The 16818-nt window shown below is 43.4% G+C and overlaps 1 protein-coding gene across 1 annotated transcript in view; it reads right to left on the bottom strand.

Annotated features, from left to right (window-relative positions):
* Nucleotides 1-5305: 5305 nt before the first annotated feature.
* The window catches only part of LOC124012692 (centrobin-like), a 45090-nt gene continuing 33577 nt past the window's right edge, over nt 5306-16818 (bottom strand). The window contains exons 18-22 of the mRNA XM_046326568.1: nt 15230-15284; nt 15017-15127; nt 14816-14915; nt 13290-13368; nt 5306-9281 (exon numbers count right to left, since the gene is read on the bottom strand). Coding sequence (XP_046182524.1) covers nt 9234-9281; nt 13290-13368; nt 14816-14915; nt 15017-15127; nt 15230-15284 — 393 coding nt within the window. The 3' untranslated portion in view covers nt 5306-9233. The remainder of the gene's footprint in view (nt 9282-13289; nt 13369-14815; nt 14916-15016; nt 15128-15229; nt 15285-16818) is intronic.

Raw genomic sequence — 16818 nt, forward strand, 5'->3', positions numbered from 1 at the left:
AAATGGAATTGGGGGTGACAGTGGAATCGAATCACAGCTAAGTCAGAACCAAAACTATGCCAGCTGGCATGATAGATGCTCACCTAAAAATGCTCTCTCTGGAAATGTGTTTTAGCCAATTACTGAAATGCTGTATACTCGAGGCACTAACCCTTTCAACTCTGCCAACCATATAATCTATGCAGCGAGTACCCCGTAGATGCTGTTTACTCCCATTACCCACACAGGATGCCAGCAGCTCTGCCCTCCTCTCCAGTCATGCCTCCTGTGGAAAACCACCGCTCAAAGTCGCAGGACAGCCATGGATGTATCCGTAGTGATGCTCTGCACACTGAAGGTAATGAAGAAAACAGTCTCGCCCCAAGTGAGCAAGATCCAGTTTACGTGGTAGGCGTGTACATTAAGATATCTCATCTGACAGTGAAGACGAATAAACTACTCAGAAGGAGCAGTCACGGGCCTGCCTTGATTTCGGGAGCCAGAGGACTGTGCTGTTTGGTGAACAGGTGCCCTACTTCAACGCAAAGAACAGACCAAAGGTGCATGTCATAAGAATAGCACGCGCAGCCGTTCTCTAATCAGGGTGTGAGTACATTGTGCCCGGGAACGCACACTTCCGTGAACCTGTCAGAGGCAACGTGGTACTAAACCCAACTAAATGATTAATTGAAAAGGTTTGTGGTTAACGAACAGACCAATAATCAAATCCCCAATCAGGCTCTTTACAACCGAGTCAGTGAAAGTAAAAAAGGGCAGTAATCAAATAAAATTTGATTGGTCACATACACATGGTTAGCAGATGTTAATGCGATTGTAGCGAAATGCTTGTGCTTCTAGTTCTGACCGTGCAATATCTAACAATTTCACAACTACCTTATACACACACAAAGGAATGAATAAGAATATGTACAGTGGGGCAAAAACGTATTTAGTCAGCCACCAATTGTGCAAGTTCTCCCACTTAAAAAAGACGAGGCCTGTAATTTTCATCATAGGTACACTTCAACTATGACAGACAAAATGAGAAAAGAAAATCCAGAAAATCACGTTGTAGGATTGTTTATGAATTTATTTGCATATTATGGTGGAAAATATGTATTTGGTCACCTACAAACAAGTAAGATTTCTGGCTCTCACAGACCTGTAACTTCTTCTTTAAGAGGCTCCTGTCCTCCACTCATTACATGTATTAATGGCACCTGTTTGAACTTGATACATGTATTACATACATTTTTTTTATTATTAAAGTGGCTAGATTAGAGTCAGTATGTTGGCAGCAGCCACTCAATGTTAGTGATGGCTGTTTAACAGTCTGATAGCCAAGAGATAGAAGCTGTTTTTTAGTCTCTCGGTCCCAGCTTTGATGCACCTGTACTGACCTCGCCTTCTGGATGATAGCGAGGTGAACAGGAAGTGGCTCAAAGAACGCACCCTTGTGGGGCCCCAGTGTTGAGGATCAGCGGGGTGGAGATGTTGTTTCCTACCCTCACCACCTGGGGGCGGCCCGTCAGAAAGTCCAGGACCAAGTTGCACAGGATGGGGTCGAGACCCAGGGTCTCGCACTTAATGACGAGTTTGGAGGGTACTATGGCGTTAAATGCTGAGCTCTAATCGATGAACAGCATTCTTACATAGCTATTCCCCTTGTCCAGATGGGTTAGGGCAGTGTGCAGTGTGATTGCGAGTTGCTTCGTCTGTGGACCTATTGGGGCAGTAAGCAAATTGGAGTGGGTCTAGGGGCAGTGCTTCTCAATTATTTTCTGTTACGTCCCCCACCCCAGGAAGAAGTTAACATTTCGCGCCCCCCCAACTCTCCGCCACGACTGTAAATAGTACAATTTGTCTATAAAATTGTTAAAAGTACACCTCTGCATAACATTGTATCCTTATTAACATTAAAGAAAACAAAAAAACAATAAAGAAAGAAATATAGATCAACTTACAACAAAGAATAACTTTATTAACATTGTTTTTTAGTCTGTAACAGAAAAGACAAAGTGCATCAATTCGCCTGAAAAAAGAAGAGAAAAAGAAATATAATCAATAAATAATAATACATTCAAATTGATCAGCAACATTAACTCAGGAGCACAATATATGAAACACTGACCTATAAAACAAAAATGAATAAAACAATTTGTGCTGATTTTTTAAAATCAAAATGAGGAAGTCAGGATTAATGGCTACAATGAGCAAGTTTTGCAGAGCACAGCTTTTCGAAGCGGGGTTTGAAGCATGATACTGCAACTCTCAGCTCCTGCTCAACGTTAGCTGGGACCTGTACTTCGTCTTCAGTGCAGAAACAGCAGAGAAGCCAGTCTCACAAAGATAAGATGTTGCAAAAGGAAGAAGAATGCCCATGGCTCTCTGCCCTAGGAGTGGATACTGCCTCTCTACACTCAGCCAGAATTCACTCAGTGTCTGTGATGTGAACCTCAGTCTCAATGTGGTGTCAGACGTCATATCAATGAACTGGTCCTCCTCTGCAGAGCTGAAACCAGTTGGAGCTGGTGCATTGAAAGTATCTCTCACCCAGTCATATTGGGAACTGTTTTCAGGGAAGTACTTTTTAAAGAATCCCATCAGTGATGCTCCTTAATATATGGAATCACTGAGGTGGCATCATAGTCAGTAGTGTCAACAAATTCATGCAGGTTCTCGAATGAATCAGTATTTCCTTCATCAAGTCGCCTGCCCCACATTGCAAGCTTTCGAGTGAAAGAGCTGATCTTGTCTGTGACCTGAGCGAGGTGTTTATCTTTCCCTTGAAGCTGGAGATTTAGTTAATTTAGCTTTCCAAATATGCCACATAGGTAGGCCAGTTTTGCCAGAAAGTTCTCATCACAAAATTTCTGCAAGGTCGTGCTCCTGCTCCGAAAACATTATCTGCTCTCTGAGCTCAAAAACTCGAGACAAGACTTTTGCTTGTGACAACCACCTTGCTTCACTGTGAAACAGCACAGCTTGATGTTCAGCTCCCATCTCCTCACAGATAGCAGAGAAGACTCTTGTTTTTATTTTAGTGGTCTGATCTTTATAAAATTGACTACACCTACAATGTCAATCATAACCTCACTTAATTCAGAGGAAAGGTGCCTTGATGCCAGTGCTTCTCTGTGTATGACACAGTGAGTCCACTCAGCATCGAACTGTAAGGCAAAACATTTGTCTTTGAGTTAATCTACCAGCTGTTCTTTAAGATCGTTAGCAATGTCATTTATACATCTGGTGACAGTGTCATTGGACAGAGGGGCAGTTTTTTATTTTTGCAGCACTTGTGTCATCCAGCATGACAGAGACCATGTCTAATGCTGTAAGGCAGTATCAGCTCCTCTGCTATGGAGTGTTTTTTTTTTGCACTGATAAATTTGGTACGCCACCTTATATGATGCTAACAGTGCTTGCTGGTTTACTGAAGTTGCGTTCACAAAGCGGGACGATTGTTGGCAATATTCGGCACGTTTTCGCTGAAAAAACTCAAGCGGCTTATCAGCGTGATTGGGGTGTAATGTCTTTAAGTGAAGCCTTCATTGATTTGGCTTCATGCTGTCCGCTGTCAACATTTTTAGACACAGTAAACATACCGGTCTTCCTCGTCTCCCACCGCAGTCACAGTGAAGCCAAGTGCTACATACGCTTCGTCATATTTCCTCGTCTTAGCTTTCGGGAGACTTACGCTTGTCTTATTATCTCCGTCTCCCTCCGCCTTTCTTTTCATCCCTGTTAAATATTTTTCCATGGTGTCTCTTAAGGGTTTGTTATCTGCACTTCATATCTCCTGCTGTGTGTTCTTATTCGGTGCAAAAAACCCTACTCCCTGCGGCAAAAAAAAGCATGTTCCCTGGGATTACACGCCCCCCCCCTCCCAGGCATGGCTCCGAGCCCCACTATTTGAGAAGGACTGGTCTAGGGTGTCAGGTAGGGTGGAGGTGATATGATCCTCTCAAAGCACTTCATGATGATGGAAGTGAGTGCTACGGGGCGATAGTCATTTAGCTCAGTTACCTTAGCCTTCTTGAAGCATGTGGGAACAGCAGACTGGGATACGGATTGATTGAATATGTCCGTAAACACACCAGCCAGTTGGGTCTGCGCATGCTATGGGGACGCAGCTATGGATGCCGTCTGGGCCGGCGGCCCTGCGAGGGTTAACACGTTTAAATGTTTTACTCACGTTGGCTGCAGTGAAGGAGAGCCCACAGGTTTTGGAAGCGGGCTGTGTCAGTGGCACTGTATTGTCCTCAAAGCGAGCAAAGAAGTTTTTTACTTTGTCTGGGAGCATGACGTCGGTGTCCGCGACGGGACTGGTTTTCTTTTTGCAATCCGTGATTGACTGTAGACCCTGCAACATATGTCTCGTGTCTGAGCCATTGAATTACGACTCTACTTTGTCTATATACTGACGCTTAGCTTGTCTGATTGCCTTGCGGAGGGAATCGCTACACTCTTTGTATTCGGTTATGTTGTTTTCGGTCGCCTTGCCATGATTAAAAGCATTGGGTTCGCGCTTTCAGTTCTGTGCTAATGACATTAAAATAAACTCGCTCACCAAATCAGCGTATACATCAATGTCTGAGGCTATCCGGAACATATCCCAGTCCACGTGATCGAAACAATCTTGAAGCGTGGAATCAGATTGGTCGGACCAGCGTTGAACAGACCTGAGCACGGCAGTTTCCCGTTTTAGTTTCTGTCTATAGGCTGGGAGCAACAAAATGGAGTCGTGGTCAGATTTGCCGAAAGGAGGGCGAGGGAGGGCTTTGTATGCATTGTGTAAGTTAGGGTAACAATGATCCAGAAATGCTGCCAGCCCGGTTCGCGCATTTCATATGCTGATAAAATTTAGGGAGCTTTGTTTTCAGATTAGCTTTGTTAAAATCCCCAGCTACAATAAAGCAGCCTCAGGATATGTGGTTTCCAGTTTACATAGAGTCCAATGAAGTTCTTTCAGGGCCGTCGAGGGGGCTGCATGGGGGGGGGGGGATATACACGGCTGTGATTATGATCAACGATAATTCTCTTGGTAGATAATGCGGCCGGCATTTGATTGTAAGGAATTCTAGGTCAGGTGAACAAAATGACTTGAGTTCCTGTATGTTGTTATGATCACACCACGACTCGTTAATCATAAGGCATATGAGAAGACCACGCTCCGTCTGCCCCTTTTGCAGCGCCTTTGTTTTGGGTCGCCTACTGGGATCCGATCCATTGTTCTGGTTGGTGGTCCAAACAGAGGATCTGCTTCGGGAAAGTCGTATTCCCGGTCGTAATGTTGGTAAGTTGACATTGCTCTTATATACAGTAGTTCTTCCCGGCTGTATGTAATAAGACTTAAGATTTCCTGCGGTAACAGTGTAAGAAATAATACATAAAAAAACAAAATACTGCATCGTTTCCTAAGAACGCGAAGCGAGGCGACCATCTCTGCCGGATTCCTCCAGGCAGCAGATGTTGTTCAACCCACTGATATTTCTTCCATGCCACCACAAACTAGTCTCTCCCCAGCAGTTCCTGATCACTTACAGTCGGTGTAAACAGAAAACTCTACTGCGCTAAGTGCAGACAAAGTTGTGGGCTGGCTCAACTCCTTAGTACCTACGGGGATTTCTTCTTCCCACTGATATTGGTTGCACTAGTCTTGTACAGCATGACATTTAGAAATTTCCTGGGCCCCTGTGATGCAGTAACTGACCAGTAGATCCAGCAAAGTCAAGAAACTGGAGTAGCCTCTCCAAGCCACAAAAGGACCACCAGACATACCGTCTATGTGTGGACTTACAGGGCTCTAAATGAGCGTACTGTTAAGGATGTATATCCTCTTCCTCGTATCCTTGATACCCTGTCAACGGCCAAATGGTTTAGCACATTGGACCTAGCGTCAGGCTATTGGCAGGTAGAGCTTACCCCCAGGGCCCGTAAGGCAGCCGCTTTCTGCAGCAGGAAGAGCCTCTGAGTGGAATGTGATGCCTTTTGGGCTCTGCAACGCACCAGCGACGTTTCAACATCTAATTGGAGGGCGTCCTGGCTAGAACGCTATGGGAGACCTGCCTCGTATATGTTGATGACATCATCATCCTGGGAAGGGATGTCCCGGAAATGCTCCAATGCCTCGCACAAGTGGTTGATCGGTGACGCCAAGCCAACCTGAAATTGAAACCCTCCAAGTGGGTTCCGACAGGTTACCTACCTTGGACACAAAGTTTCTGAACATGGCATCGCCACAGATCACCAGAAAAATCTGAAAGTCCAAGAACGCCCCCAGCCTACCTGTGTTTCAGTAGTCCGTCAGTTCGTAGCCTGGCCTCGTACTGCCGACAATTTGTCAAAAACGTTGCTGCTGTAGACAAGCCCCTTCATGAGCTTACAAAGAGACATGCTCGTTTCCAGTGGACGCGAGAGTGCCCGGAGGCGTTCAAAGAATTAAAGTATCTACTCACCACCACGCCCACGCCTCACCACCACGCCCAATTTGGGCTATCCACTCAACAGCGGCGACCTCAAACTTTATACAGACGCCAGCAACTTCGGTATTGGAGCCGTCTTGTAATAATAAATAATATATGCCATTTAGCAGACGCTTTTATCCAAAGCGACTTACAGTCATGTGTGCATACATTCTACGTATGGGTGGTCCCGGGGATTGAACCCACTACCCTGGCGTTACAAGCGCCATGCTCTACCAACTGAGCTACAGAAGGACCAGTGTCCCAAATGCAGGACAGTGAGGAACGCGTACTAGCGTATGGGAGCTGGCGGTCGTCAATACCTGCTCAGAAGACCCTTTATCGTGCGCACCGACCACAGCAGCTTTCGGTGGTTCATAAGGATGAAGGAACCAGAAGGTCAACTGGCGGGGTGGCTCGAGAAGCCTGGTCTTGCTTCAAGGTCATGCATCGTCTAGGACGCCACCACGAAAATGCTGACGTCCTGTCCAGGAGGCCCTGCCGCCAGACTTGCCCCTGCACTATACAGGACCCTACCCAGAACAATGACTGTTTCAGGAACCAGGAAGTGCACTGTGACTTCGGCTCCAGCATAGCAGATAATGCTGTGGAAGATACCCCCCTGAACAGAGCTCCGTAGAAGTAAGGGAAGACCCCAGCCTACACTCCCTGGAGCTGCCTTTGACGTGGAGTCAGGTGTTCAGGAGAGTGAAGATGACACATCGGATTTGCCTCACTGAAGCAAGTGACACTGTTCTGTTCTATGGATGGACTACTGAGGAATTATGTCAAGCTCAGATGGCTGACTCTGATATAGGCCCCGTCAAAAGATGGCTCGAGGAAGGACCGCCCATCATGGGGAGATGTGTCGCCTTTCGTGCCAGCGACTAAGGCCTTTTGGAGCCAGTGGAAGAGACTGTATGTCAAAGACGGCATTCTCTTACGACACTTCTACTGTACCGAAGATGCAGTGTTTTACCCACAGATACTCAGACCTCTTGTGTTCTGGTCGGACATCATGAAGCAGATGCATGACGGCCAGGTAGCCGGTCACTTTGGCGTGGAACGCATTCTTGCCCGGCTGCAGACAAGATACTACTGGTACCGAATGAGAGAGGATGTCACACTATGGTCTCGTACATGTACCAGCTGTGCAGCTAAAGCCAGACCTCCGAGGAAGCCCCAAGCACCCATGGGCACTGTCTGCATGGGAGTACCCATGGAGAGGATCGCCATTGATCTCATGGGCTCCATGAATGAGACAGAATGCTACAATCGCTGCATATTGGTGGTTCAAGACTATTTCAAAGTGGGTGGAAGCCTACGATCAAGCTGTGACAGTGGCTGAAGTTCTGACAGCTGAATGGTGGTGTCGCTACGGAGCCCCACAGACACTCCACAGCGATCAAGGCTCCAACTTCGAGTCTGAAGTCTTCCAAAGAATGTGTGGAATAGGAATCAGACCACAATCAGAAAGGCAAGTCGAAAGATTTAATGCCACTCTACAGAATATCTTAGCCACCACCACAGAACGTTGTCATTGGGACCGGGACCTCATGATTCCATTCTCCGTGATGGTCTATAGAGCAACAAAGCACAGCTCAACAGGGTTCACTCCGAACATGACGCTCCTTGGAAGTGAAGTAACAGAACCCATCGACCTGATGGCTGGCTTGCCACCCGATCATGAGCACACCAAGACCCCTCCACAGTATGTGGCACAGCTACAAGACAGATTGGAACTTGCTCACCAGAATGCAAGGGAAGAGCTGGGTCAGTCTGTGGAGCATGCCAAAAAGCAGTATGACAAGAATGTTGCAAGGATACACAACAACGTTGGTGACACAGTATGGTACTTAATTAATTGTATAAAGTGGGTGCGGGACAAAGTTATGAAGCCCCTACCATCCTATGAGGGTCCTTACGTCATACAAACTCAAGCCGTACAACTCCGGGATGACTATAGACAACAGCTGGGTGTTCACACACGCCGAAGCATGGAAACCTGCAGAGATCTTGTAGCCTGATTTGGATGCAGGCCTCCACGATTCTGATCTGGATCTACCCAACCTGATCATGGATGAACAAAAGTGACAAAGGTAGTGAGAAGGACGCAGAGCTTGCTTCTGATACCACTTATTTTGTGAGTGGGTCTGCGACAACAGATGGAGTTCAGTCTAGTGGGGGTAGCATAATGCAACAAGACCAAGGATGGACTGTTTACTCACCCTGCTTTGGTCAGACTCCCACAGGGTGGCCAAAGAGGAACAAAAGGCCACCGAACTGGTCAGGTGATTGGGTGTTGATGTTGAACTGAACTGTTACAAACAAACTGTTCTGGGACGTAAACAATTTGCTGTTTTTGCTAATATATATATATGAATCAGACTGGAATTCCATATATAATATATAAATATATGTGTGTTAAAAAATATATTTTTTAAAAACACACTGAAGTAGTTGGGACTGTAAATTGTGACAGTTTTATATTCTATGCATTGACACGTGGGCCATTTATGTTTTGGGAACTTTCTTCCTATAATTTTGTATGGGAAGAAAGCCAGGTATTTCTGTAAACGGAAAGTAACATTCTTGAAATAGAACAGTGTTAACCTTCTTACTTTTTCAGAAGAGATACTGGAACAACATAATGTACTGCTAGGTACTGGAACCACTCACTTGCCTTCCTTTTCTCTAGGTATCCTCCTCTTAAACCAACAGCCCTTGTATGGTGCTACCCACCGCTCAATGTGCTTTCGGGAAATTAGGGAAAATGGACTACTTGCTTCTTCAAGTGGAGTTATTACTGAACAGGACAAGTTCAGAGGTCTTTGTGGACTGAAAAGAAGAAGAGAAAATGTTAACTTTCAAGAACCCAAAGGAGTAACATATCTAATGTCCATGTAACTGAAATGAAAACCATTGGGTATTGTGCCTTCGTATGAGTGTTGGAGTGGTGTTCGATCTAATCACCATCCAGAGTGGGGGTAGTGTTGGTAAAGTATGGTTATAGCTTTAAAACACTGAAGTGCATTATGGGTAACGTAGTAAGGTAACATTCGGTTTTGATGCAATTGTGACGGGGTTGAAGCTGAACTGTGAGCCACGCTCTTTTTGCTCCATTAAACCACTATTGTATTTTGTCATTCGGACTACCTCAAATGTAGAAGTTTTAATAAAAGTTAACTACTTCAGTGGAATTCCAGAGTAACTCATCATTAGCAGCTGATAAGATCCTCAAATGTGGGAATTACACCATAACATCTGGCCCTGGAGCAGGCTAGTGAAGGCTCCCCTGGGCTGTCCTGACTAGGGTCTGGAAGTGAGGCACACAACTGATTGGCTCAAACCCATTAAGGAAAGAAATTCCACAAATTAACTTTTAACAAGGCACACCTGTTATTGAAATGCATTCCAGGTGACTACCTCATGAAGCTGGTTGAGAGAATGCCAATTGTGTGCAAAGCTGTCATCAATGCAAAGGGTGGCTACTTTGAAGATTTGTTTAACACGTTTTTTGTTACTACATGATTCCGTATGTTTTATTTCATAGTTTTGATGCCTTGACTATTATTCTTCAATATAGAAAATAGTAAAAAATAAAGAAAAACACTTGAATGAGTAGGTGTCCAAACTTGACTGGTACTGTACATTTTACATATAATTTTGACAAACATGGTACTTTTATATACAGCAATCACATTACAATAATATATTACCTAACATAAGCACTTTAGTCCCACCTATCACCATAGACCACCCTCGGTTGGTTTCCATGTGCCATATACTTTTTAATTGTGCTGTAAATGTTTTACATACATTTTGAACCATTCTAATTGCACGAAAACATTTCCTACGGGTATTATTATTGACCGAATTGGCCTTCCAAATTGCCCACCACTGCTATTTGTAAGGTTCATTTTAAGGGAATGTTGTGATTTTCTAACTATTCCTGAACTTGTGATCAGAAACAAGGCTGGGATGGGCTACAGGACAATAGGCAAGCAGCTTGGTGAGAAGGCAACAACTGTTGGCGCAATTATTAGAAAATGGAAGAAGTTCAAGATGACGGTCAATCACCTTCGGTCTGGGGCTCCATGCAAGATCTCACCTCGTGGGGCATCAATGATCATGAGGAAGGTGAGGGATCAGCCCAGAGGAGGAATGGGAGAAGGTCATGTGGTCTGATGAGACAAAAATAGAGCTTTTTGGTCTAAACTCCACTCGCCGTGTTTGGAGGAAGAAGAAGGATGTGAGTACAACCCCAAGAACACCATCCCAACCGTGAAGCATGGAGGTGGAAACATCATTATTTGGGGATGCTTTTCTGCAAAGGGGACAGGACGACTGCACCGTATTGAGGGGAGGATGGATGGGGCCATGTATCGTGAGATCTTGGCCAACAACCTCCTTCCCTCAGTAAGAGCATTGAAGATGGGTCGTGGCTGGGTCTTCCAGCATGACAACAACCTGAAACACACAGCCAGGGCAACTAAGGAATGGCTCCGTGAGAAGCATCTCAAGGTCCTAGAGTGGCCTAGCCAGTCTCCAGACCTGAACCCAATAGAAAATCTTTGGAGGGAGCTGAAAGTCCGTATTGCCCAGCGACAACCCCGAAACCTGAAGGATCTGGAGAAGGTCTTGTATGGAGGAGTGGGCCAAAATCCCTGCTGCAGTGTGTGCAAACCTGGTCAAGAACTACAGGAAACGTATGATCTCTGTAATTGCAAACAAAGGTTCCTGTACCAAATATTAAGTTCTGCTTTTCTGATGTATCAAATACTTATGTCATGCAATAAAATGCAAATTAATTACTTAAAATTCATACAATGTGATTTTCTGGATTTTTGTTCTAGATTCCGTCTCTCACAGTTGAAGTGTACCTATGATAAAAAATTACAGACCTCCACATGCTTTGTAAGTAGGAAAACCTGCAAAATCGAGTATCAAATACTTGTTCTCCCCACTGTATAGCATTCTGTTGGTGGCAAGAATTTATAATAATTTAAATTGAAAATCTTTTAAAAGTTAATAAACCATGTGTCAGAACATTGAAAATCCTTTCCCATTTATTTTGCAACCTGTATGGTGCAGCTGTCAACCTTTTTGTCCTCAAATGTAACTGGTATATTTCTCTATTTATGCCAATTATTTTCAGCCAATTTGTATCTTTAATATATTGCAAACAAGTTGAGTCCATCTTAATGTTTTCTATGATATGAACTAAACTGCAGCTAGGGTAGTCAACATGCATTCTAAGATTACAGGGGTCAGTCTAAGCAGCCTACCGTACCTGTTAAACAAACGTGTTATGCAAGGTTTTGTATTTTTGACGGATATCCATTAGCTGTAGATATGTGATAGTGGTGGAGTCGGGGCCTGATAGCACACAGTGTGCTGTGAAATCTGAAACGATTGTAATGTTTTCAAATTGTATAAACTATCATTTTGCAGGACACCAGGAAGAGTAGCTGCTGCTTTGGCTAATGGGGATCCATAATAAATACATCAGACAACAGCCCAATCTCTATGATCATCAGAATGAGAGGGACAGAAAGAGGTGGCTTCTCTACCTTATTTTTCCTATGTTGTGGGATCAGAGGATAAGTGTCAGAGGATCAGTGAGTGAGTGGAGATTGTCAAACATTTAAGTGATCTAAACTAGATCTAAACTAGACCGTACTCGTTTCCAAGTGGCCTCACACACTCCCTAATGTGAGTAAGAGGGAGATCATATTTCTATTCTCACTTGGGCTTCAGAGTTGCGTAGTGGTCTAAGGCATAGCATCTCAGTGCTAGAGGCATCACTACAGACCCTGGTTCGATCCCAGGCTGTATCACAACCGGCCATGATCCGGAGACCCATAAGGCGGCACACAATTGTCGTCCTGGTTAGGGGAGGATTTGGCAAGGGTAGGCAATCATTGTAAAATAATAATTTGTCCTTAACTGACTTGCCTAGTTATATAAAGGTTAACTTAAGGATCCGCCCCTTTTTTCAATTTTCGCCTAAAATTACATACCCAAATCTAACTGCCTGGAGCTCAGGACCTGAAGCAAGGCTATAAATATTATTGATACCATTTGAAAGGAAACATTTTGAAGTTTGTGGAAATGTCAAATTAAAGTAGGAGAGAATACAACACATTAGATCTGGTAAAAGACAATACAAAGAAAAAACACGTTTAAAAAAGAATACTTGTACCATTATCTTTGAAATGCAAGAGAAAGGCCATAATGAATTATTCAAGCCCAGGTGCAATATAGACTTTGGCAACTAGATGCCAGGAGTGTATGGCAACGTTTTAGACTGATCCAATGAACTATTCATATCTATTCAAAATGTTGTATCAAGACTGCCCAAATGTGCCTAATTGGTTTATTCATACATTTTCAAGTTCATAATTGTGCACTCTCCTCAAACAATAGCATGGTATTCTTTCACTGTAATAGCTACTGTAAATTGGACAGTGCAGTTTGCTTAAATTCTTGTTTATCTATCTGCTCATATCAGTTATGTCTATGTCCTGGGATTTTTTTTTTCCTACAACCTCATGCTAATCACATTAGCCTACATTAGCGCAATCATCTCGAGGAAAGGATATCGTTCCTCTAGAGGTTACATTTTTAAAAGATATTATTAAAAAGTTGTTTAGAATACACACAGAACCTCATGAATAGAAAAAGTAGATTTTAATAACAGTCACAAACATATGTGATGTGGTAAAACATTCAAACAGCTTTTTAACAAAAACATCATCTCCACGCTCCCCCCCTTCCCTGCCACCCCCTTCTGCCCCTCATACCCGGCATCTGACCCCTCACCCCGGACCCCTGACTAGTTACCCGGGACACTCCAGAGTTCCGGAGGAGTGGTTCGCTCTTCTTCAGGCGGCTCGGCTTCTCCTCACACTCACCATCAGACCTATACAGACCGGACAGAGGACTTTTATAAATGAAGAATGTTTTCACTTTGTTTTGTAAATATTGTGTGCATTTGTGTTTTTCTGTTCAATAGGTAGTGTGCTGTATTTTATTTGTTTGATATTGTATTTTACTTTTTATGTATTTCATGAAATTGGACAATACTGGTCAAAAGTTTTAGGACCTACTCATTCTTGCGGTTTTCTTTATTTTAATTATTTTCTACATTGTAGAATAATAGTGAAGACATCAAAACTATGAAATGACACATATGGAATCATGTAGAAATCTGATGCAACACTCCACCACTCTCCTCTTTTGTAAAATAGCCCTTACACAGCCTGGAGGTGTGTTTCGGGTCATTGTCCTGTTGAAAAACAAATCATAGTCCCACTAAAGCCCAAACCAGATGGTTTGCATAATGCTGTGGTAGCCATGCTGGTTAAGTGTGCCGTGAATTCTAAATAAATCCCAGACAGTATCACCAGCAAAACAACCCCACACCATAACACCACCACGCGTTACGGTGGGAAATACACATGCAGAGATCATCCGTTCACCCACACTGCATCTCACAAAAATCTCCAATTTGGACACCTGACCAAAGGACAAATTTCCACCGGTCTATTGTCCATTGCTCTTGTTTCTTGGCCCAAGCAAGTCTCTTCTTCATCCTTTAGTAGTGGTTTATTTGCAGAAATTCGACCATGAAGGCCTGATTCATGCAGTCTCCTCTGAACAGTGTATGTTGAGATGTGCCTGTTACTTGAACTCTGTGATGCATTTATCTGGGCTGCAATTTCTGTGGCCGGTAACTCTAATGAACGTATCCTCTCCAGCACAGGTAACTCTGGGTCTTCCACTCCTGTGGCGGTCCTCACGAGAGCCAGTTTCATCATAGAGCTTGATGGTATTTGCGACTGCACTTGAAGAAACTTTCAAAGTTCTTGAAATGTTCCGTATTGACTGATCTTCATTTCTTAAAGTAATGGGCTGTTGTTTCTCTTTGCTTATTTGAGCTGTTCTTGCAATAATATGGACGGGTGGCTATTTGAAGAATCTCAAATATAAAATATATTTGGATTTCTTTCACACTTTTATGGTTACTACATATGTGTTATTTCATAGTTTTGATGTCTTCACTATTATTCTACAATGTAGAAAATAGTACAAATAAAGAAAAACCCTTGAATGAGTAGGTGTTCTAAAACTTTTGACTGGTAGGGTATATACAGGTCTCCCTCCAAAGAGACACTGGTCACAATGGTGACTCCTTGATTCAATTAAGGTAAATAAAAAAATAGACAATATGAAACAAACCTTAATACACACACAATATACAGCCACAATAAACCGCAGTCTGAACTCCAATAACATTCTGAAATACAGCTTGTTAAATGTTTGTTGTGGAAAGGTAGGTTCATAAGGGGTGTGTGTCTGTGGTTTACCCATGGGTCAGCTTAGAGAGCAACTGCAGAGAGCGCGCCGCCCTGTCAGGCTGGGAGGGGAACTGCGCCAGGAGAGACCTGAGCTGGGCTGACACCTGACCTGCAAACACACAGGGGTGGAGGTGGGTTTATAAACTGAAATTATATATATATATTCCCAGGCTATTTTTGTGTTTGTATATTTGTGTGTATGCAGCACACCTGTGTCAGTTGAATTGCATGTGGGGTGTCTGGTTTTGGCTCCAGGGGAGGAGGGAGTTTCCAGAGGGGCGTGAAGCTGAATCTTCACACTGTCCCACGATGACCCCAGACCTAAACACACACACCCCCTCCAGGTAAATAAAACACATTATGCTTCACCACCCTTGAGATAAATATACCTTGTAATATTAGAATACTAGTTCCCAAGGTTACCTGTGTTGTCCTGAGCTAGACTCTCCACGGGCTCTCCTGGAGAACGATCTAACAACTGATAGAAAGACAGATGGAGAGGGGTCTCATTGGTTTTCCTTAATAGACAGTTCATAGCAGGGTTAAAAAGTGGGAACCGGGTTACCGAGACTTACTAAGATTTAACACCCAAACCCACTCGCTTTCTACGAATAAATAACTGTGAAAAGCCGATAAATAAGCTTAACAAGTCACATAATAAGTTGCATGGACTCACTCTGTGTGCAAAAATAGTGTTTAGTATGATTTTTTAGTGACTACCTCATCCCTGTACCATAAACATACAATTATCTGTAAGATCCCTCAGTTGAGCAGTGAATTTCAAACACAGATTCAACTACAAAGACCAGGGCAGTTTCCCAACACTACAAAGATACAGGTGTCCTTCCCAACTCCCTTGCCGGAGAGAAAGGAAACCACTCAGGGATTTTACCATGAGGCCAATGGTGACTTTAAAACAGTTAGAGTTTAATGGCCGTGACAGGAGAAAACTGAGGATGGATCAACATATTAGTTACTCCACAATACTAACCCAATTGACAGAATTGTACAGAATAACAATATTCCAGAACATGCATCCTGTTTGCAACAAGTCACTAAAGTAAAACTGCAAAAAAAATGTGCCCTCAGGCCCATACTCCACTACCACATATCTACAACACAAAATCCATGTATGTTATCGTGTGTCTATGCATGTGTCTGTGCCTATATTTGTGCTTGCATCAGTTACCTGACGTAGAATAGAGTTCCATGTAGTCATGGCTCTATGTAGTACTGTGCGCCTCCTAAAGTCTGTTCTGGACTTAGGGACTGTGAAATCTTGTCTTGTGGGGTATGCATGGGTGCCTGAGCTGTGTTAGTCGTTTAAACAGACAACTCCTAGAGTCCTTCTGTAGCTCAGTTGGTAGAGCATGGCGCTTGTAACGCCAGGGTAGTGGGTTCGATCCCCAGGACCACCCATACGTAGAATGTATGCACACATGACTGTAAGTCGCTTTGGATAAAAGCGTCTGCTAAATGGCATATATTATTATTATAACTCGGTGCTTTCAACATGTCAATACCTCTCACAAATGTAATTTCTGAAGTCAATATCTCTATTTTGAGCCATGATAGATATGATTAATGTTTGCTGTGCACATCCAAGGGCCAGCTGTGCTGCCCTGTTCTGAGATAATTGCAATTTTCCTTAGTCCCTCTTGATGGCACCTGACCAATTGACTGAACAGTAGTCCAGGTGTGACAAAACTAGAGCTTGTAGGACCTGCCTTGTTGATAGTGCTGTTAAGAAGGTAGAACAGCACTTTATTATGGACAGACATCTCACCATATCAGCTACAGTTGTATCAATATGTATGGAATCAGGGGGTTGAATACTTATCTAATCAAGATAGTGCATTCAGAAATTATTCTTGACTTTTTCCACATTTTGTTACAGCTTTATTATGAAATTGATTAAATATTTTTTTCACTCAACACAATATACCCAAAAGTAAAAACAGGTTTTTAGAAAATAATATGGAAATCTAATTTACATATGTATTCAGACCCTT

This window comes from Oncorhynchus gorbuscha, linkage group LG24 (assembly GCF_021184085.1).
Source record: "Oncorhynchus gorbuscha isolate QuinsamMale2020 ecotype Even-year linkage group LG24, OgorEven_v1.0, whole genome shotgun sequence".
In the NCBI taxonomy this organism is placed as follows: domain Eukaryota; kingdom Metazoa; phylum Chordata; class Actinopteri; order Salmoniformes; family Salmonidae; genus Oncorhynchus; species Oncorhynchus gorbuscha.